The 23,500-nt window shown below is 35.1% G+C and overlaps 3 protein-coding genes across 4 annotated transcripts; 2 read left to right on the top strand and 1 right to left on the bottom strand.

The window, feature by feature from the left end:
• The first annotated feature begins 1,522 nt into the window (after nt 1-1,522).
• On the top strand, nt 1,523-2,464 carry LOC111456618 (ESCRT-related protein CHMP1B-like). The gene has a single exon (XM_023098577.1). The coding sequence runs from the start codon at nt 1,703-1,705 to the stop codon at nt 2,312-2,314; it is 612 nt and encodes a 203-aa protein (XP_022954345.1). The 5' UTR covers nt 1,523-1,702; the 3' UTR covers nt 2,315-2,464.
• A 3,207-nt stretch (nt 2,465-5,671) lies between these two features.
• Nucleotides 5,672-12,479, top strand: LOC111456616 (uncharacterized RNA methyltransferase BT_0643). Its single transcript, XM_023098576.1, has 10 exons — nt 5,672-6,155; nt 6,775-7,017; nt 8,707-8,868; nt 9,750-9,859; nt 10,435-10,543; nt 11,217-11,372; nt 11,453-11,568; nt 11,643-11,809; nt 11,904-12,034; nt 12,120-12,479. Exons 1-10 carry the CDS (start codon nt 5,790-5,792, stop codon nt 12,246-12,248), a joined length of 1,689 nt encoding a protein of 562 aa, XP_022954344.1. The 5' UTR covers nt 5,672-5,789; the 3' UTR covers nt 12,249-12,479.
• A 225-nt stretch (nt 12,480-12,704) lies between these two features.
• Nucleotides 12,705-17,222, bottom strand: LOC111456614 (ELF3-like protein 2). Of its 2 annotated transcripts, none has more exons than XM_023098570.1 (5): nt 17,113-17,222; nt 16,233-16,744; nt 14,585-15,564; nt 13,893-13,944; nt 12,705-13,789 (listed from the first exon to the last, which is right to left on the bottom strand). In XM_023098570.1, exons 2-5 carry the CDS (start codon nt 16,473-16,475, stop codon nt 12,758-12,760), a joined length of 2,307 nt encoding a protein of 768 aa, XP_022954338.1. In that variant the 5' UTR covers nt 16,476-16,744; nt 17,113-17,222; the 3' UTR covers nt 12,705-12,757. The 2 variants fall into 2 exon arrangements, with proteins under 2 accessions (XP_022954338.1, XP_022954339.1); XM_023098571.1 differs by lacking the exon at nt 17,113-17,222 and having other exon boundaries at nt 16,233-16,481; nt 16,580-17,074.
• Nucleotides 17,223-23,500: the final 6,278 nt, after the last annotated feature.

The following is a 23,500-nucleotide window of genomic DNA, read 5'->3' as shown; positions in this document are numbered from 1 at the left end:
ACGATTGTTGGTATCATTTAAAAAATAACAACAACACACACACACTCTCTCACACAATTTCAAGGTAGATCTGCAGATTTTTCCATTTACTATATTTAATTTTTTTTTTTTTTTTTTTTTTTTTAAGTAAAGAGAATTTGTCCATTCTTTTATCTCCACTGAATTAATACAAAATACTTTTAAATTTAATTTTTTTAAAAAAAATTAATGACAGCTTTAAAAAAAATTAAATGATTTCAAAAATATCGTAAAAATACCTTTAAATTTATTTAAAAACTTTAAAAAAAATATATACATATATATATAATATTAATTCTTTTTTTAAATAAAAAATACATCTACATCTATTCCCACATTTAAAAAATATTCACAAATTTTATGAAATTTTGAGATAATCTATGAAATTTAGATAGACGTTTTTTGACAATATATTAATATATTTTTTATAGATGTTTACTTTTAAAATTTGTATTTTTTAAACAAAGTAATAATAGTAAATATATTTTTTAGCGATATAAATAAAACTTTTAAAAATTAAAAAGAACATTAAAATATTTTTGTAAACAAATTATTAGCTAATTAAGTTTGTTATATTTAAAAAAAAAATAGTTTAAGGGTTTTATTCAAAATTTTGAAAGATTTAAGTATATATTTTTTTTTAGATAAATTAGAGCTTTTTTTTATTATTAATTTACCCTTCTATTTTACTTACTAGGTAAATATCCTAATTAAATTAGGCTAGTATTCACGTCTATGTAAATATTTTAATTAATTTAGATGTGAGTTGAAATGACAAGAGTTGAGATAGTAACGATGTTTGGAAAAAAATAGACTCGGCGACATTGAGAATTGAGAAATGACATTCATGAAGTGACTTTGTGATCGCCCTTTGAACACCGGAGCACGTGAACTGAAGGTGGTGACATTCATTTGGCCCTATTGGGCACAATCACATGTTCTAATCTTTCGAGCTACAAGCCCTGTCAATTGCTTTGAGTTTCAATCTTGCGACCGTACTTTCCAAGTGAGGATAAAAAAGCTCTTCCTTTACATACTATTCATTGAAAAATGATCCATCTTTTTTCTCTGTTTATCGATTTTGTGCAAATCTTCTTTTTCGAAGGGTCTACATATAAAATATCATATCTATAATAACTGCTTGCCACCTATGCTTCATCGTCGATTCCAACTACCATTCATGTACGATCCACACTAGACCTGATATTTAGTCAAACATAACTGCCGCTTAACATTATTATTATTTTTTATTAAAATATTTAAACAGAGTGACAATAAAACTTATCATTTAAATATTTTTAAATTAATTGAGAAAAATAGTACAAGACAAACCTGAAAAACTAGTATTATTTACTATTTATTTTATTGTTGTAATTTTATATAATTTAAATTAATTATTTTATTTAAATAGAGTTCAAAATCATAATAAAAAATTAAATTAATTATTTTATTTAAACAAAGTTCAAAATCAGAATAAAAAATTAAATTAATTCACGCGTTTAAATAGTTAGGGTTTTAAAGGTGGCATCCAAAAACTCCTTCGCCACTAGTCAAGCGATTCTTCAACAGAAAGTTCATCGTTTCTCAGGAAGATTTATTTTCCCCAAATCCAGTTCTTCTCGAGCCCTAGCATCTTTCATCAGGCTCCCCATTAAATTCCACCGCATTTGGGGGATCTCCGATCATGGGAAACACCGAGAAATTGTTGAATCAGATCATGGAATTGAAATTTACTTCGAAGTCGCTGCAACGCCAAGCCAGGAAGTGCGAGAAGGAAGAGAAAGCTGAGAAGCTCAAGATCAAGAAGGCTATGGAGAAAGGAAATGTTGATGGAGCTCGAATTTACGCGGAGAACGCGATCCGTAAACGAACAGAACAGATGAACTATCTCCGCCTGTCCTCGAGGCTTGATGCTGTTGTGGCTCGGCTCGACACACAGGCCAAGATGTCCACGATTAACAAGTCCATGGCGTCGATCGTTAAGTCGTTGGAATCTTCTTTGGCGACTGGAAATTTGCAGAAGATGTCCGAAAATATGGACCAATTTGAGAAGCAGTTTGTGAATATGGAGGTTCAGGCCGAGTTTATGGAAAATGCAATGGCCGGATCTACGTCGCTCTCGACTCCGGAAGGAGAAGTCAACAGCTTGATGCAGCAGGTCGCGGATGATTACGGTCTGGAAGTCTCCGTCGGGCTACCGCAGCCGGCTTCACATGCAATGCCAACGAAGGAGACCGAGAAAGTTGACGAGGACGACTTAACGAGGCGCCTTGCAGAGCTCAAGGCCAGAGGTTAACAGAATGGCATGACATCTTATTGCTGTGTGATGTATGTGAAATTTACGCATTTAGAAATTATGACTTACTGGGCTTGCTATGAAAATTCGATCGATGTTACTATTATGTCTATATTCCAGTGAATTCACTTTCAGTGGTGATTTCTTGTCTGTGCATTTTCTTCATGTTCTCCGAGTATTTGATCATGGGGTTATATTGAATTTTCCTTGGAGACTTGCAGTGATGGTGGGTGCATATATTCCCCATCTGTAACTGTGGGATTCCATGATTGTATATATTTTTCCGCCAGCATCCAAGAAATTGTTCCTCGGAGCTCGACGGGATCGGCTGATCTGCAGGCATTGTAAGTGAATGTCATATGACACAACTTATATTGCTTTGATGTTTGTTGCTTCTGCCTGTTGAGTGAAACCTTAAAATGTTGCCCCGCAGTCAATATTGTTTCCACATTAAACTAGAAATAAACGAATTTGAAGACATATGACTTGTGTGTTCATTTGTTATGTATATATTGAGATTCTCTGCCTTGATTTTGTAGTTGTAAATTAGCAATTATCTTTTTTACATATGCTTAACTACTTGTAAATAGTTAGCTGCAAGTTGGTGCTATGTTCAATTTCTATTTTGCTTAGTTGTATGTCTACTCAATCTTCTACAATTTCACAGCCCTTGTGCATATATTTGAGGTGAATAGATTCATCTCTTAACTTCACCTGGTCAAATGTTGTATCAGAGTGGTTTTCGATCTTCTTATTGCTGAAGGTTATATTGATTGTGACGTTCGTGTCGTCACCCACCAGAGATTCCTATGCAATTGCTCTGTCTCCCTCTTTGTTTTTTCTTGGTAAACGCATCGTATGCTTTTTCTGTTGAATATTTCTGCCATAGAAGTTTCTTCCAATTTGTATCACATTCTACCACTCTAGCAAACCCAGGGTTGGTGCTTGTTTTCTGAATTGGTTCTTGTTCTAGTTAGAGATGTGTTGGTATTGATAAACCCAATACCTTCCATCAACAAAGCTTTTTGCTCTTTTATCTCCTGAGCACTAGACAAAACTGAATACAGTGTCAATGGAAGGAAGGGATTAAGGGACCTTTTCTGTCAAAATGTATGCTAATTCTTAAAATGCTGTTCAGATGAAGGTAAGGTAGAGTGGCTTCCTTTTCCTGTGTCTACATTCTTCTTAATAAGAAAACAACTTTTCAATGAGAATAAGAACAAAAGATTACACGGGCATCTAGAAAAATCAAGCCCACAAAAGGGAATACCAGTAAAGAAAACACCTCCACAGTTGTGTAGAATAATGCCTTTCGAGTAATTACAAAAAGACATTCGTCAATGAAGTCCGAAAGGAAACATAAAATCTAGCAAGGGAGACGATATCACTTAGATCCCTTTCCAAGCCTAGAAACTACCCTTTTCCTGTGGTTTCATTTGACACATGGTTGCTTAATGCTTGTAACCTCCATTAATGTCTGTTGTTGGATACAAACAGAAGCAGAAGGTTGTCTATGATTTTCTTAAGCTAATACCTACATCATTATTGAACCATTACATGCTTCATCCTATGGTGATTGTGGTCAAAAGTTGATGCAGAAGTAGACTTAACATCTGCTGCTGCTGCTGCTGTTTTTTTCAATTTGCTATAATCTGATAAGACTTTTGCTTCATTGAACTGCGAAGTATCCAACATATGAGGTAACAGTCACTAAAGTGGTTATATCGTAGCAGCTATCATTTTTCATATCCTGTTTTTATTTCTCTTGTAACTCTTTGTTATAGATTGTCTACTTGAGTTCAGGACTCCATGCCTAATATAATTTGCCTGTTTTCGAAGTGGTTCATCAACCGGGCTCGTTTGCGTTGGCAAGCATTCTATGCTCGGCCTAGCACTGCCATCTACATATAGTGAGAATCCAAATAAAATTGTTCTTGAATAGGAAGTACTCGAAAACATATTTGTTCTTCCACATTGAAAACAGATTGTTGCAACTGGATATGCCTATGGAAGCTCCAGAGTGCAACAGCCCGTAACCAAATATGAACGGGAACCATAGGCACTTTGACAGTGAAAGAGGCGAAAGAAGCAAAATCTATAGAGAGATTTGGCGCCGCTCACTAAATTCAGTGGTTAATGATGTTTGTAGATCGGTGGTTTCTGCTTGGAGAAGAATCAAAAGAATAATAGCTATAGCATAAAAACGGATCCCAGTAAAGTATAAAGGAAAAACTCATACGTTGACTTCGATCTTTCTTTATCTTGAACTCCATACCCCTATAATAATGGTAGAGTCAGGGTGACTCCAACAAGTTGAAACGGAATGCTAATAGAAACCAAGTATATCAAGAAGGTAGAAAATTTAGTATTAACCCTAAATTTAAAATCTTCAAAATCTACCGAATACATCTTTGTAATAGATCGATTAATTTTTTAAGATTTTAGATTTGCTTAGATTATTTTATATATGATTGAAGGATTATTTCTTAAGAATTTATTTTATATATGATTGAAAGATTATAAACTTATTAGATACTTTTAATAATTTAGAGATCCAATAGACAACGAATACAAATTTTAAGAATTTTAGTCTAAATGCGAGGATTTTTTAGATGACATTTATATTTCTATTACCCTAAGAATATAAATTAATTTTAAGAATTTTTATTTCTATTACCTTAAGAATATAAATTAATTTTAAGAATTTTAGTCTAAATGCGAGGATTTTTGAGATGACATTTATATTTCTATTACCTTAAGAATATAAATTAGTTAATGCGTTGACTCATTACTGTAATTATTGTATAAGTTTCCTTAGTCTCTTAGTTTGATTTTATCTGACATTAATTTCATTTAGTTTGAGTAATAATTTCATTACTGTAATTATTGTATAAGTTTCCTTAGTTTAATTTTATCTGACATTAATTTCATTTAGTTTGAGTAATAATTTCATTACGGTAGTTATTGTATAAGTTTCCTTAGTCTCTTAGTTTAATTTTATCTGACATTAATTTGATTTAGTTTGAGTAATAATTTCCTCCATTTACTGTCACAGTCATTAGACTCATATTAACTATATATAACATTAATTTTATTTACTGTCACAGTCATTAAACTCATATGAACTATATGAACTATATGTATTTAAGCCTATACTTATTATACAGACGCAAATAAATTCTCTAAAAAGAAAATTGCAATATTAAAGTTTTAAAACTAAGGATTTGATTAGAAATTCTTCAAATTTTAATTTCCATTTAAAATTATAAAGGCTTTTTAAAATTACAAAATTTAGCCATAAATCACCGTATTTAAATATATAATTACAATTATATTACAAATGCGTATATGAGCTTCTAGGCTTTAGCGAGAAAAGGAAAGGATATACCTGTACGTACGCTAAAACCTGCTCCATTGGCAGCTCTGAAGTTCACTGACGGCACCGTAAAGCTCGACGCCAACTCCGGCTGCCGGAATGGCTTCCATTTCTAGCCATGGATTCAGACACCTCTCCACCACAAGGTGCTCGTTTCAGTTCCACTTTCACAAGCTCCGAACCTCAACTTCACTTGCTGCCTCACCTTCATTCACTATTTCACACGATGATTCTGAACGAGCCGAGCAGCACGAACCTCCGAGTTCCAATGGATTCAGCAAACAATCCCAGCCGTATTTTCCCAAACGGGGCCAAACCTTGGAATTGGTTTGCGAATCGTTGGCATTTAAGGGAAAGGGTCTGTGTAAGGTTGCTGATACTGGATTTGTTGTCATGTGTGACCGAGTTCTTCCCGGTGAGCGATTTGTTGGGCGAGTTACTCGAAGAAAAGGGAACTACGCCGAGGTCAGTTTCATTTCTTTCTTTTGGGTAGAAGGAGGTGGAGGATTAATTTTGAGTAATGAATTCTTGTTTCTCTGCTTGAATTTATATTGTGATAGCGAGATTAAGAAAATTGACTCCCGGAAGATGAATATGTAGACTGCAGATGCATTTTCGCAGGGTTAAGTACTAAACAATTTTGGTGCACAATTGATTAAATGTTAGATTAGCACCAGTTCTTAAACTTCATTCACGTCCAAAAGACGAATTCCATGCTGGTGCCATAGTCATCTTGATCCTAGATGGATGCCTCGTTCAATCTCTGAATTGCCAAGTCCGAGTTCTTAGTATATTTCTTTGGTTCACCAGGACCTGTTCAAGTATATAGTTCCCTGTTTAAATTCCGCTATTCTATTGGGAAAAGAGTGAAATCGTACGTCATCTAGCAAGATTGGTAATCCGACTAATAATAGAAGCGATATGAGAATAAAAGGGGAAAGAACATCGAACTAGGGTCGTCTCATTTATCTTTTGTAGACTCTGTAGTTCCATTATGAAGATGACATAAGTTACAAGAGTATAATGCAATAGCTTTGAGATGTCTTTATTAGTATTATTTTCTCATTTGTTGCTGTATCTGCAGGCGACTAAGCTAGAGACATTGTCTCCTCATTGGGACTTGGTTGATGCCCCTTGTGAGTATGCTTCTTACTGTGGAGGATGTAAAACGCAAAATCTATCATATGAAGCTCAAGTTAGATCTAAGGAACAGCAAGTTCACGAGTTGTTGACTCATGTAGGAAAATTTTCTATGAAAGAATTTGAATCCCATAGTGTCCTGAAGGCTATTGTACCTTGCGAAATCCAGTTTCACTACAGGAACAAGGTTAGTGAGCAAGCTGTGGTTCATTTGGTTGCTTTATTTTATTTTTTAAATGTAGGAAACAATATAATTTCATTGATAAAATGAAGTTAGAAAAAGATATGATCCTATCCAATGGATTACAAAAAACATCTCCAATTGGTCCTGAGTGAAGATAAACTATAGTTACAAAAGGGGGAGCTCATTTGACACCAACTAAATGATAAAAAGAAAATAGATATAGGAAAAGATTGGGTGTCTTGTTCCTTATCTGAGAACATGGAGGAGTTACGCTCCAACTAGCTAAGAAACACATACACTTTAGTTTGGCTAATGTCCATGTTTGACACACGTAAGATACTCGGACATTCCAACACTTATTGGACGTGTATCAAATAATTGTTAGTGCAATGGACGTGTTAGACGCTAGTTGTGCAAAGTAAAAATAGGTAACATTTATTAAACACTTGTTAAGTATGCTAAATAGACACATATATATAACAAAAAGAACAAAATTTGAGAGAAAAATGTATCAAACTATTTTTTTTAAGCATATAAATGCATAAACTAGTTGACTTTGAATTTCCTTATTGTATAAAAATGATATATATTTAAAAAATGTATTTTTAATAAACTCGTTGTTGCCATGTCTGTCCTAGATTTAAAAAAATGACATGTCATTGAGTCGGTATCATGTCATATCCATGCTTCTTAACCAACCTATTAGACCATAAAAATGCCTGAATGAAATTCAACCAAAGGGTCTTCTTTTCTTTCTTAAAAGGTGGCCGTTGAATAAAAAGAGATAGAGTGTCCCTAGCTTCAAAAGGAAATGCAATATGCCACCCCAATTTCTGTAGGATGATGTCCCAGAAGATTCTGGTTTGCTGGCAACAAAAGAAGAGATGGTTGCTTGTTTCCCTGTTACTTTTGCACAAAATACAGCATTGTGGAGAGATGGACAACCAAGGGGAACCCTTTTCAGCTTGTGGCGGGTGTTTAGACATATGTGGCTTGATTCCCATTTAAAAACTTTACCTTCTTGTGGTGTTTTCCTTTCCATATAGATATATAGAGATCTTTGTTGTTCAAATCATTCCAGAAGATAAGGAAATAGAAAGAGATTTTGTAGAAAACACCCCATTCTTCTCTAAATTCCAGCACAAACTATCAGGCAAATCAGTGAGATTGATTTGAGGGTATTTTATTGTTTACATGTGTATATCTTCGATGTGGAGCCTGATTGAATGGAGATTAGACCATTTCCCAAATTTCTGAGATCTTTATAGTCTTCTACACAACCACGTTAGGATTCTGCCACCAATGTCAGAAGTCAAGTTCTTTGTCACAGAATGATGTACCAAACATTATTAGTAGCCAAATATGAGCAACTTTAGCTATTTAAATCTTTGCTATCAATGTCAGAAATCAAGATTTTTGTCACAGAATGATGTACCAAATATTATTAGTAGCTAAAGATAACTACATTAGCTATTTAATCTTTACTCTACTGCCCTACTAGATGAAATAACGGCATAGGAGGCTGCATTTATTGTCTTCTATCTCAATTCGAATGATTTACATATCTTCTACCTGAAGTTCTGTAGTCCATGTTGATCTATTTGTTTAGTATCCACCACGTCAATGGTCGATAAAGAAAAAAAAAAAAAGAATGATTAAGGAACTTGGGGTTTTTCTTCCATATTTCTGCAGATGGAATTCTCATTTGGTTCTAAAAGATGGCTACCGAAGGATGTATTCATAGAAAAACAGGAAGGCGATGAGATCAATGCTCTCGGATTACATGCTCCCGGATTTTTTGATAAGGTTCTAAACATTGACAAATGTTTATTGCAAAGTGGACCTGCCAATCAGGTATTCATCATTAAGTACACTGGCTGATCTATATACCGGTTGTGGTATTTATTCACAAACACATTTCTCATGGTGCAAACGAATGGATACATGAAATGAAAAGTAATTTGACTCATGTTACCAAAAAAAAAAAAAAAAAAAACGAAAGAAAGAAGGGTACATGGATATATTCTATCCGTAAGGTTCTATTATTTGATTTCAGTGTTCTCATGGTGCATACTATTCTTTTACAAATGACTGAGAAATTCTTGTTCACAGTAAAAAAAAAAATTCTAGGATTTTAATTTTAAAACACTTATTATGATTGATTAGTTACGAGACACGACATGGATATGGCTACATATTAATTTCTAATTAAGCGGGACACAGACATGCTGAAGACACTTTTTCTTTTCCTTTTTATAGAATATATATGTATATATTGATATATTAGTACTTCATTATAAATACTAATTTATTTAAGTCAATTAACAATATTTGAAAATTTTGAAAGATATAGAAGGGTTTAGTTGACAATAACTAGAGGAAGAAGGTGTCATCCTAATACGTTAGGAATGATTGATAAATAAGGATTTGAGTGTTTAAGGAATCTCTATTTTATGTACATTTTTTATTAACTTTTTTCAAGAGCCATGTCCAAAAGAAGAAAAAGATTAATTAATTCTTAGCAGACGAATCTGTGTCCATGCTTAGAAAAGTTCTTCAACTAAATTAGTTGAAACTTCTATATCATCGAGTTCACTTTGTATTCTTTAACAATTTTGAACTTTTCTTTTGTTGTTTGTACCAATGTCTGAACTGGTGCAAATTGTGGCTTCACATTAGATTGGCGCGTGGAAATTACTTTACTGCTTCTTCATGGACTTGCTTTTTTCAAATAGGTTCTTGCATCCATACAAGAATGTTGGAGGGATCCTCTACTGGGTTTGTCTCCTTATGATGTGCATTCTCACAAAGGATTCTTAAAGCATTTAATGCTGCGGACGGGAAGGTATTGAGACTTGTATAAGAAAAATATATATCCTTTTATTCTGTCTTCTAAACTTGCTAGGTCTCATACATGCTTGCATTTGTAGCATATCAAACATGTCATTAACATGAGAAAAGTTTATCTTGCTTAGATTCCGAGCAAGAATGTCATTGTGTATCTGTGCCTATAGGCTTTCTTTAAAGAGTGCAATTAGCAGAGAAAGAAGTAGAAGCTGTATGAGTACTGGTAGAATCGTTGGCAATGACATATTTGCAGTTTGTTTTTGTTTTTGTTTTGTGGTCGGACATTTTCTCTAGAAAAAAAGTTGCCTTTTTGTATTCAATCATTTTTCTCAATTAGAGCCGATTCCTTCATCAAGGGGAAAAAATGGTTAAAGAAAGAATCACAAGATATGCTACAAATCGCTTTTAGGTTAACACTAAGGCATCTTTTATCATACCTGTGATGAACACAGTTGTTTTTGTCCTAGTCAATTCTTGAATCCTAAAAGATAGTTATTTTCTGCCGGAGAAAATTAATGAATTTCTAAATTGGATTTCCTCTTAAATTAACTGCTTAAGCAAATTGTCTTCCAGGGATGTAAAGACTGGTTTGCCTGAACTTATGGTTAACTTTGTGACCTCATCCTACAAGCCTGAGCTGCTGACGCCCCTAGTTGAGAAAATTTCAGATATTCCTGAAGTGGTTAGTTTTTTAATACGTTACTGCAATTCTTCTCAGACGTGACCATGTGATATTCCTCTTCAGGATCTAGTCTGATTCATGTATTCTATTTTACTTTGTTGCCATAGTTCGTCTGTTCCAAAAGTATCTTAAGATTTTTTTGATGATGATTCCCTATAGGTTGGCCTGTGGTACATAATCTTAGGTTGTTTCTATGGGTAGTTTACTTTCTAGTGGCCTTGTTTCTTTTCTTCTCTCTCTTTTTTTTTTTCTTTTAATACAACAAATGTAGGTTACGAGGATTTGAACTTTCAACCTCAAGGAAAGGAGTACGTGTCAATTACTGCTGAGTTATGCTCAATTTGCCTCTCTAGTGGCCTTGTTATCTTCCCTTATGTTGTGAATTCTTTTGCTTCTATCTTTGCTATCACTATCTACTTTACGAGGCCAGAATTTGTGGCATAATAAGTTGTAGCAAAGATTTATATTATTGTTACCGATGTTTTTAGAAGGCCACATAGCATAAAAAATTTCCAGCTACATGAAATTATGGCGCTCAACTACCCTTCTGAATTGTTGGCAAATTTTATTTCTTACGCACTGGCTAGTTGCTTCATTTTTTCTCACCTGTTTCCAGCATCATATACTTAGATTTAGATTACCGATTTATGTAATGGTGGATTTGACAATGTAGGTTAGCGTTGTGAATAATATAAATTCCTCTGTTGGTAACACTTCTGTTGGAGAGGTGGAACATGTTTTATATGGGAAATCCACCATCACAGAGAACCTACGAGGTCTGACATTCCAAATATCAGCGAATTCTTTCTTTCAAACAAACACTTGTCAGGTATACAGCAATTTATTCCATCGACTAGCTCATCTCGAGTATGATGATCCTATCCAAGACACTGACCAAAATTTGTTTAGGCAGAGGTTTTGTATAGGCTGATTGAAGAGTGTGCTGGTCTTAAGGGAGATGGTTCAGAAATTGTTCTCGACTTATTTTGTGGGACTGGTACTATTGGTCTTACACTTGCTAAAAGGTAATTTGTTTTGTTGATTCTTTTATCGTGAGGACCTGTATAATAATGGCGTGCTTTGCATCTCCTGCTTTCAGGGCTAAACATGTTTATGGCTATGAAGTGGTTGCTCAGGCCATCAAAGATGCTTGTTTGAATGCCAAACTGAATAGTATCTGTAATGCCACATTTGTTCAAGGGGATCTGAATAAAATCGACGAAAGTTTTGGCAACAATTTTCCCAAGCCTGATATCATCATTTCGGGTCAGAAACTTCATTTTCCTTTAGTTTAAAATGAATAGACACTCTGCTTTTGATCTTTCATCTTTTCTGAACTGCAAGTCCACAAATGATGCAGATCCAAACCGTCCTGGTATGCACATGAAGTTGATTAAATTTCTTCTCAAGATCAAGGCACCTCGCATAGTTTATGTATCATGTAATCCAGCAACTTGTGCTCGCGATCTCGATTATCTCTGCCATGGTGTGGTATGTCCAAGCTTATTCCTACTAGTACTAGTTTAACAATTCTCTTCATACCCAGTCATTTGAACTGTTGAGATATTCTGCGCAGGAGGAGAAAGGCATAAAAGGCTATTATACACTGAAGAGCGTACAGCCAGTAGACATGTTCCCCCACACTCCTCATATTGAATGTGTCTGCCTACTAGAACTCACACCTGATTCCCAAATGGGATCATGATTGTTACTCAAATCCAAGCCTTCTCGTTTCATGTATTCCTAGTTAATGAAGGGAGGGAATTCTAGAAACATGTACTCGGTATTTGTATTCAAATCTCATAGCAGAGCAAGAGGAAGTGGTTTATGAGATTGTAGTTGCTACGGAATATATAACAAATAAGTCATTCGTTAAAGCAATCGGTATTATCTTGTATTCTTTATATTAAAGTTGGAATAGCTGAAGGCAATTAAAGCTATCATTTTACATGTCAGTGATTCAGGCTAGGAGTGAGAAATCGTCCCAGCAAAAAGAAGTTTGCTTTATATCTTTCAGAAATCTATTCACATTTTCATAAGCCAGAAAAACGTGATTACAGACACATTTTTCTTACATCTCAGTAAGAATATTGACAACTCTGTGGATGTCACTTCCCAAATGAACTCATCAGCTATAAGGAGCTGAAATCCTCTGTTGTCAAGCAAAATGGAGTGGGTAAAAGTTGATTTCTACAAATATAATTTTAAGATACATCATAGTTGGTTTCTTTCTTCTTGTATTAACTGAAATATCCTAGCTGCTGATTCAGTTGCAGTTTTAGGATGGTGCGGTACAACCTTAATTGCCCTTGATTTGTTCTCACTGATTTCTGCATTTGGACTGGACTCCTCAACTGCTGGTGGCTCAGTAGGAAAAAGAGGAAGCACATCTCCATCACCTCTCTCAGAGGGGCTACTAGCTGTACTTCCCAACAACTCACTTCCCTTTGATCGATGAAATTTCCGAACCTGAAATGGCATCGAATGGCTTGTTTGGCTCGGCATTTCACATGAGTTTTCTTGATGCGTCAAGTAGTTGATGTCCCTAGTTGATATCTGGTTTTCCTGTTCTTTAGACTTGGCTTTATCAAAAAGACTCATTTGATCTGGAGCTGACCCTGACATGGATTGATTAGTTACCGGTACACCGTAAGGTGGAAAGTACGTCTGGTTCAATGGAATCGTGCCAGGAAAATATCCAAACCCTTGATGGTGAGAAGCAGGAACAGCATAAGCTGGAGTGTAAAAGTCTCTAGCTCCACTGCCTGTATTTAGGCTCATTGTTCCGTAGTTACCATACATTGGTGTCATGAATCCTGCACTTGGAGGGCATGGCCCTCTATATGGTTTGTAAATAAGCCCTTCAGAAGGGGACATGACAGGAACCAGCCATTGATTTCCTGGTGTAGGGTGGTTCAAACACCAGGGATCTGATTTTGGAGCAGCATCTGTGGGAGTTTGTGGCGTGTCTCGAAGCTCGTAGCTTGTTTGTTGAGTAGGGGCAAGTTTACTGTTGTCCTTGTTGAAAGAAGGTAAGGGAAGCTTAGCAACAGGATTCTTATCTGCACATTTGCTGCTGAGAATGAGATTGGGCTGTTGATGATGGTCCTTCACCATGGTGCTTTCTGAAACCGGTTGTTGAGCACACTCAGTTAGCTTGTTCTTAACAGCAGATAGAGTTGATAATGGTTTCTCTAAGTAGTCTTCAAGTAAGATGTGTGGTGATCCAGCAATGAATTTTTGAACCTATGTTAAATTCAAGCAGTAAACCATTTAAACTAAAGGAGCACCGAGATATGAATACAACGACTAGAGTTCAAGTAACAATCGAAGCCAAATGATGGTGTACCTCTATGAGTCTATGCAACTCAAACACCTGTACTGCAAAGATCCTTTGCTGACTGAAAACAGTTGGAAAAAGGTGGGAATAAGAGATCAATGAAAATCCAACCCAAAAGATAACACTTGAATGAGAAGAATATGTCAAATATACAAGGAACTGTAATGACAAAGGAGATTCTAAGTGGTCTGACCAATTTAAGGATCATTTAATGGTAATGCCTGCAGCTTGAAAAGAGAAGGTTACTTGATAAATGAACTCTAAAGAAGAGCATCAAGGATTAACAAGTACATATCATGTAACGGCCCGAAGCCCACCGCTAACAGATGTTACCCTCTTTGGACTTTCCCTCAAGGTTTTTAAAATGCGTCTGCTAGCTAGAGGTTTCTACACCCTTATAAAGAATGTTTCCTTTTCCTCCCCAATTGTTGTGGGATCTCACATATCATATCATATAAGCGGGTCATAATGACATTTGTTTCAATCAGAAAACGACACAGGTGAAGTAACTCAACTTAAGAATTGGTAGGCTCGATGACATGATGTGACAAACAGAAGTATAGTAGTCAAGGATCCTCAATAGTAAGGGTATAACTACTAGATGGCTTTTCTACTCTACCATAAAGTTTGACATGGTATATTACTTAGTAGCACAATATCAGCGATGTATCAACAAGGTTTAGACAAAAAAGAATACTCACTGAACAATTGCTTTTCTAGCCTTCCAGAATTGTTTTTCGCCAATCAACCCCACGATGACATCAGGTGACATATTTGGAGCTGTAGTTGAATCGACTAAGGAAGCATCTGAAGCATTGTCTTTTTGTTCTACGTCTCTCAAATGCACAGTAGAGAACTTCTCGAACTCATTCGTCCTGTTGCAGTTATCGAGGTTTTTGAAATTTCTATCGCTAACTCTAGGCGACAACAACGAACATGGTTCTCTAATCACCATGGATGACTTTTCCAAACCGGTAACTTGGGTGCACCCCACCTTGTCTTGGGCAACTTCAGAGTTTCGCTCAGTCAAACTTTCTACAAATACTCTCACGTTTGCATCGAAAAGTCTGTTTGAATTGCTGACTGAAGTCCAGTTTTCTTTAACCATGGATGGATGAGGCAGCTTTGTCTTTTCAGAGTCCTTATACTTTGTTGAAGGGCAAGCATTTGCCTCTAACAAAGGCTTACCAGTGGCTGAAGCAATCAATACAGGTCTCTCCACAGGATCCCGAGTAGCCTTCGTCAAATTTGGATTCTCCGCACCTTCATTCCCCACATATTTTCTAGAAGTAAGATTAGTGACAGCTATATTGGCCTGTGGTTCACAAGCACTTCCAATTTGTGCTGAAGAGCTCATACTCCTGCTTGACATCCTTTCCCTATCATGATTGTGCACACCAGTTATAGGCTGGTCTGAGGCAGGAATACTGAACTCGTCATCCTTTTCTCTAGCATCCGTCGAAGAAAAGTTCTTGAGATTTGAAACTTTAATCTTTGTGACTGAATTGCGCTGTGGATTTGATGACAATGATCCCGTTGCTACCAGACTTGTCTTTAGCAACTTTGCCTCGTTACTTTGCACAACTCCTCTAGAAGAATAAGAGTGAAGTTTCTCAACCTGATTAGGCTGTACAGAGCACTTGGAGGACGCTGAGAAAATGCCCCTTTTTTGGCCAGAAAACTGCAGAGCAAGCAAGTTCATGCAATCAATAGCAGAAATTGAATAAACTTGTGCACACAAGACAAACACCCTTTAAGCCAGTGGCTAAGTTTAAGCTGTGTTTGCCTCTTAGGAAGGTAGTCCATTCCAAATGGCTCTATCCCGATCAAACTGTACGTCATTTTCTACTATTGATTCTCAGGGTATTTTCATCAAACACTTTATATGCATATGTGGTTTCAGGTTAGTAACTAAGAGGACAATGAAAACATCAAGTTCGATACTGAAAGACTGAAAAAGACGAGCACATATGCATTCATAAACATGCTAATCAATGAATAAACTTGTGCACACAAGACAAACACCTTTTAAGCCCCTGAAGTTGGTAATTATTACAAAGCAGTGAAGCTTCAAACTGAACATAGTGGCTAATTCTAAGCTGTGTTTGCCTCTTAGGAAGGAAGTCCATTCCAAAATGGCTCTATCCCAATCAAACTGTAAGTGATTTTCTATTATCGATTCTCAGGGTATTTTCATCAAACACCTTATATGCATATGTGGTTTCAGGTTGAGTAACTAAGAAGACAACGAAAACATCAAGGTCGATACTGAAAGACCGAAAAGACGAGCACATATGCATTCATAAACAAGCGAATCAATGAATAATTGCAGTAATCTACAAAGCTTACGTGACTGGACGATGTCAAGGGAGCCGGAGTGCTGCTTGGAAGAGGAGTGGCTGAAGCTGATCCAGAGGAAAATCTTTGTGTAGGAATGGTAAGCTGCTCATAGAGAGCCATTTTATTCCTTGGAGGGGCTCTTGGGCCTCCTTTCTCTGTGTCATTGACATGAAGCCTGGGGAACATAGGACTCAACACTTTTTCTTCATCCTTTTCCCCTCTCATCCTCTCACCAGATGAACCCAATTCCATGATTTTCTGTGTTAAAACAAGGGATTTTCATTTCAAAAACCCCATCAATTTCCTTCACCAGTTGTGCAAAATACTAAACACTTCTACAAGAACACGATCGCAACCTTTTGAGGGAAAAATGTTTGAAGATTCCACCAAATTTTATCTAAAACCAACCATCAAATCACAAAATTCTGCCAACCCAGAAAGGAAAAACATTAAATCTGGTGAGGGATTCACATTTGGCAGGTACCCATCATCAGCCCACCTCAAATGAACAAATCTTCTGGCTGAAATTCATGAAAAAACAGGAAGAACACATGAAAAAACAAGGGACAGAGAGCCAAATACTGTGTAGCAACACCCAAAAATCCAAAGAGTAGAGAGAAACAAGCACAAAAATGCAGAGAAGAACCAGAAAATCAAACACTCAAAAGGGACAAGTAGAGAATTAGGCCAGCTATGCAATGAAAGTAGGTGAAGAAGAAGAAGAAGACATGAGACAGAAGCAGCAAGGAAACCATACATGGAACGCAAAAGGGAGGTAAAAACAAGTCCAGAGTTAAATATAAGAAGGGAGAAGAAAGAGGGAGAAAAGGGGAAAGAAGAGAAAGAATATATATTGGGAAAAATGGATTCTGTGAAAGAATAGGGTTACCTTGGATTTGCACTACGGAGGATCCCATCAACCCACAAGAAGGAAAAGAAAGCAAGAAAAGTAAAAGTAAAAGGAGAGAAAGAGAAGGAATAAAACGAAGACAACTCAAGATTTGAGCCAAGGTGGGAACCAGGTGGGAAACCGGATAGAATGAGAACTACTTTTAGGCAAAAGGGCCTAACCCCTGAACACAAACAACCCCTCATTCTCCAGTTTCTCTCATTGGCTACCCCACCCACTCCAAACCCAACTCCTCGATCACCACCGCTAGCCGATATTGTTTTCTCTTTTCTTTCTTTTTCGGACTTTCTCCTCAAGCTTTTAAAACGAATACACGGAGAGGTTTTCACGCCTTTATAAGAAATGCTTAGTTTCCACCAATGTGGGATTTCAAAATTCACCTCCTTGAAGTTTAACGTCCTATTGGCACACTACCCAATAAATAGCTCTGATATCATGTGTAACAGTCCAAGTAACCAAAACTCTACCCTCTTGGGGTCCAACGTCCTACTAGCATATCCAATGTCCAGCTCTTATATCATTTCTAACCGTCCAAGCACACAACTAGTAGATATAATCCTCTTTACGCTTTTCCTTCTAAGGCTAACAGTAATACATGCAAAAACTGACAATGTCTGCTATCAGTGACATAGGAGCGTTAGATTGGAAGACCCGAATTTGAAATTTTGTTAGATTGTACCTCTGCCACATGGGGTGGGCAGTATTTTGGCTACGCTGTTCATCTTGGAACCTCATGTTTTTAGGCCAATCTTTTTAACGAAAAATCCGTTAAAAAATCGTCTCTCTCTTTCTTTTTCCGATTATATTCATGATTCAAACAGACAGAAGAAAGGGATTTGGATATTGTACGGTCTGAGAATTGTTTATTTGACCACAAAGATCTCTTTTTTATTTTTTTATTATTATTTATTATTATTATTATTTTATATAAATAAAAAAATTTAAAAACAAAAAAAGATCTCTTCTTTCTCTTTGATTTCTGTGTAAATCAATATTATAATCACACGTGATCCCATTTATTATGTGGCCAAAGCTAAGCCATTAAAATAAGTTTGTTTCTTTTTGGCGTAACTCAATCCATCCGACACGCCCTACCTGTCGGCCGAGCTGACGACAAGTCGTTCACCGCTTACCAATGTCAACGACATTGGGCCTACACTTCATTTCTTAACTGGCCCATTTATTGAAGCCCAATTTATCTATTGGGCTCTACGACCTGGATTTGGGCCAAGGAGCCCGCCAGCCTTCTCCTCCTCCGACAAGACATACAATTATTTTTTAATTTTTTAACTTTTTTTTTAGTTTTGAAATATATATATATATATATATATTAAAATAAGTATAAAAATATTTTTTAAATAACAATAATTTCAAATTGGTTTGGTTACACTCAAAGCTAATTTTAGGAAAATTCATAAATTACTTTGATAAATTTGATTCTCAATTTATCTAATTTTTTAATTTTTTTTTTTATATTCTAGGGATTGTTCGGGGCACCAAATGGGCTGGATGGAGTTGTTTGTTTTGCTAAGTAACTCAACCCCCGAACACTAATTTATTAAACTCGGACTTCATAAGCACCTCAAATACTAATCTCAACACCCCGTACACCAATATATTATACTTTCAACAATTCAATATTTCAAACACTAATAACACTAGGGGTGTACATGGTCCGGGTTGGGTCGCGTTTAGGAATTTTTTTGACCCAATCCAAAAGTTCGGGTTGGTTGGATTGGTAACCCAACCCAACTCGAAACTTTTCACAACCCAACCCAACCCAACCCTCTATTTTCGAGTTGGGTTCGGGTTAGGTTGTCAATTTTTTTTTAATTTTTATTTATCAAAGTTCACAAACAAACACAAATCAATTTATAATTATTGACTTCAATAAAAAAAAAAAAAACATATTTTAACATTGCGATAAACACCGACTTATAATCTGACTCCAAACTACAACGCAATTGAGGATCTCAAACACTAACATGTTAAACTCCGACTTCATAACTCAACGTAACTCAACACCCGAACACTAAACGACCCACAAATTAACTTATTACCTCCACCGACATATTAATTATCGACTTCATAATTCAACTCAGTGCTCGAAACGCTCGGACGGGAATAAGACGTGTTATGTTGAGGAAGAGTACAATATTTTGAAAGGATGAGGACAAGAAAGAAAGTGACAAAAAAAGAAACAAAGATAATGTTAATTTAAAAGACAGATTGGAATTTTTGAAATAAAAGGGTGAAAGTGGGGTCCACAGAGGGGGGGTGAAGGCTTTGCTGTTACGATTTTCCACGTGAGACAATGTTATCAGGGACATACCAATGAGAAGATGCCACGTGTAAAAGAATCGTAGCGTTCACGTGTGAGCCGTAATAATGGAATTGACAAGGATATGTGTGTGGGGGACCAATTGAGGGGAATGAAGAAAGAGAAAAAGAAAAGGCGAAATGCAATGTAACTGAATTAAGGGCCTTGATTTGCCCTTTTTCCATCATAATCCAAGAATCAACGGTCAGATTTGCATGATGATCAATGAGATAAAAGTGGACCCATATTCATATTACAATAGAACCGACTACATTTCACATGGTCCCACCAAATTTATTTATATTGTACTTTCAACATTTTGTTTTTTTTTAATATATATATTTTCAATTTTATATAATTTATAAAGTTTTTTTTTTTTTTTTTTTGTAAAATTATCTAATATTTTCTTAAAAAATTTTCAATTTTATATCTAATATATCGATTAATTAAATAAAATTTTTCAAATTTATTAAAAAATTGTAAATATATCCAAACTCGTAAAATTTAAAATTTTATTAGACACGTTATCTACTCCTTCCACAGACCAACACAAATTCTTCAGCAATAAATTGCCGTAAATGAAGCATACATTGTGATATGAACCAAAAGACATCAATCATACTATATACTTCAATGAAGATGCGAAGAAAAAGTTGTCAAAATTATCAAAAGATGTTTCAATTCATGCCACATTGAAGAACAATGAAGTTTGATTGTTATAAATTTTGGGTGGGTTACAATGTAGAGTTATTGTATTTTAAAACTTTTTATTTACTTTAGTACATTTACATGACGGCTAATTATGACCATTAAGTATGAATGTAATGGCTCTTGGAATGCCTTTAATACTTTAATAGTTTCATTTTTTAGGCTAAAGCCACGTATGTTGTATTTGTTGGTAGACTTAGAAAATATAGTAAAAGAAGTATTTGTGTTTTTCTTTAGCCAATGACTAAGTTTCTTTGCAATTCTATGTAGTTTAGATTGCATGTAGAATCATTCAAGCTCGACATGATCAATCTTGCTTGTGGAGTGATTCGAATCTCAATCAAGTGTTCTTGTCTTGAGATATTTGATTAACAAGAATCATTCAAACTAGACATGATCGATATTGCTTGTGGAGTGATTCGAATCTCAAACAATGTTCTTGTCTTGAGATATTCGATCAACAAGGTAATCCAAATCTTACTCCTCTTGTAGTGATTTCCACATATCACATCGTCAAGGAATTCCTATGATTGAGTTGTAAAAAAATATTACTCTCATTCGTTATTTCAGTTCATTCATATATTATTTATTTAATTGGTTGTCACATATATCGCGTCAGATAATAAATTTAATATTTTAATTTAGAATATAATTTTTTAAGTGAAATATTTTAAGAATTTTTCGAAACCCTTTTAATTATATGATAAAATACTATGAATTTTCAAATTGGTTTTTAATTGAATATAAAAAAAATCACGTTGAACTCACTCTAATTTTTTTATTTAATATGATTAATGGAATAAATTTTTCATGTATTTGTGAATTTTTTATTTAAGAAAAATTCCAAATATTAAAAAATTAAACTAACATGTTACCTGCTTAGGCAAAGGTACGGCAAACTTTTATTTATTTATTTTTAAATAAAGACAAAGAAAACAAAACAATTTAGATGCTTCTCTCGTCTTTTAAATTCTATCCGACCTATATTCAATATTCAGAATCTGATTTAGATATTCGATGGTTTAAATACATGGAGTTTTTTTCCGAGTTAAAATATGGATGTTCATGTGACTCGAGAACCCGATCAACTCAGACTACCTAACCAAAGCAATAAATGATGGTAATTTTTATTTCGATTTGAATTGGGTTGAAATTTTCGAAAAATCGAAAAAATTTGATCGATTCATAAGTTTTTGGCATTTTTTTAGTCGGGTCAACTTGACTAACCTGAAAATAGAGTTCTAATCTAATCCAACCGAACCCTACCTTTAAGATTATTATGAAAAATAAAAATATTTAACGTTTATAACAGATATCAATGATATGCTAATGACTTATAACAAAAGGTTCGATTGTGAACCTGATTCAAAATTTTTCCGAGCTGAACCCGTGTACACCCGTACCAAAAAGTACACTTTGTTTATATAGTTAGTAACTATAAATTATTTTAAATAATTCTTAACAATAACTTCATATATTCAGTACTACTCTCGTTCAGGTGTGGTGGAACAGTTCAAGCTCACCGTTATCAGTTACGTATCATCGTCAGCCTCACGATTTTCAAACGCGTATGCTGGGGAGAGATTTCTATTCTTCTCTCCCGATGTGGGATCTCACATGTAGTCTCGTTTGTTAAAACTATTGTATTAATTTGCCCGACGACGAGCAATAAAATAAAAACGTGAAGGGGGGCATTTGAGTAATTACACAAAATATGCCTCCAACTTCTATTTTATTAAACTCAAATCTCTTACTACAAGTGGCTCTATAGCATACTTCTACTTGTAGGAATTAATTCCTTCCTCTTTTAAATTATGTTATCAAAATCTAAAAATTCCTCCATTTTTATTTTTCCATTTAAAAATAAATTATTATTATTATTTAAATCAATAATATTTATAAAAAAAAAATTTAATTATTTATATTTTTTATTTTGTTTCCCACAATAATGAAGAACAAGACAAATTTTTTATTTAGATATAAAAATTAATTATTTTTAAATATTATGAAATGGGTGAGGCATGATCCCGAGTTCGAGACAAGTTGCAGAGAAAAAAATGTTGGAGATGAGACAGTGCATTATGTGTTACTTACCTACATGATAAAATTTGTCCTAACTTTTTAAAAGAAAATACTTATATTTTTTTTTTTTAAAGTTGCAATAATTATCATCGACTTTTCATAAATGTACGATGATACATTGTTAGAATGTCGGACACGGGCGTACACCGGAACACACATGAAGTTCTATGTTGTTTTAGAGCTAACACGAGTATAATTCGACTAGTTAACTCATAACCACAAGCTAACTCGACCTAAACACCGACACACATTGTTAGGAATCACGGATCTCTGTAATGACATGATATTGTCCACTTTGAGCATAAGTTCTCGTGACTTCGCTTTGAACTTTCACAAAATGTCTGATATCAATGGAGATGTATTATTTTACTTATAAACCCAGGATCATTTCCTAAATTAGTCAATGTGGGACTCACTCTCAACAGTCCTCAACACCACACCCTTGTATGGAATGCTTCGTTCCTCTCTCCAATCGACGTGGAATCTCACAATCCACCCTCTTAGAGACCCAACGTCCTCGCTAGCATACCGCTTGGTATCTGGCTTTTAATCATTTGTAGCAGCCCAAACCCATACTAGCAAATATTGTCTGCTACGACTTGTTATGTATCACCGTCAGCCTCACAGTTTTAAACACACGTTTGTAAAGGAGAGGTTTCCACACCCTTATAAGAAATACATAGAGTTTACAAATGACAAAGAGATCGTTTCACCAAAACACAGCCTATTAAATGAGCTCACTGAAAATGGGGAGCATGTGGGTTCTCTCACCTCATAACTCAAATCTCAGTCTCTCTCTCTATTATTTAAGCAATAACAAAACCAAATCTTGTTAGCTACCACCATAATCATCTTCATCAGAAAATGATATCACATTCAAATGGTTCGTCTGCTACACATACAATGTTTCTGATATCACATTCAAATGTTGGCACACCAACGTTCATAAAGCCAAGGCCAACCCCATTACCCATTATGATGCTATTGACATCTCCAAAACAAAATGAAAGAGAAGCATCAAGTTTCTGGGCCAATTCTAGATTCATCCAATTTGTTTCCATTTCATAGATAAACCAGATAAGGTTATGGATAGACAGATAAGGATCCCTTTCCAGTTCTTTTGTTTTTTTGAGCTCCTGTTCTAAGTGTTCTTGGTGTTCTAAGATAACCTCAAACTTTTCAGCTATTCTGTTCAATAATTAAGGAATCATTGGAGAATTTTTAAAGCTATGATTAAAGATATGATTAAGTGAAAGA

This window comes from Cucurbita moschata, unplaced genomic scaffold (genome assembly GCF_002738365.1).
Source record: "Cucurbita moschata cultivar Rifu unplaced genomic scaffold, Cmos_1.0 Cmo_Scf00018, whole genome shotgun sequence".
In the NCBI taxonomy this organism is placed as follows: Eukaryota; Viridiplantae; Streptophyta; class Magnoliopsida; order Cucurbitales; family Cucurbitaceae; genus Cucurbita; species Cucurbita moschata.
Note: the sequence above shows the minus strand (reverse complement) of the source record. Positions and strands in the feature narration are given on the sequence as shown.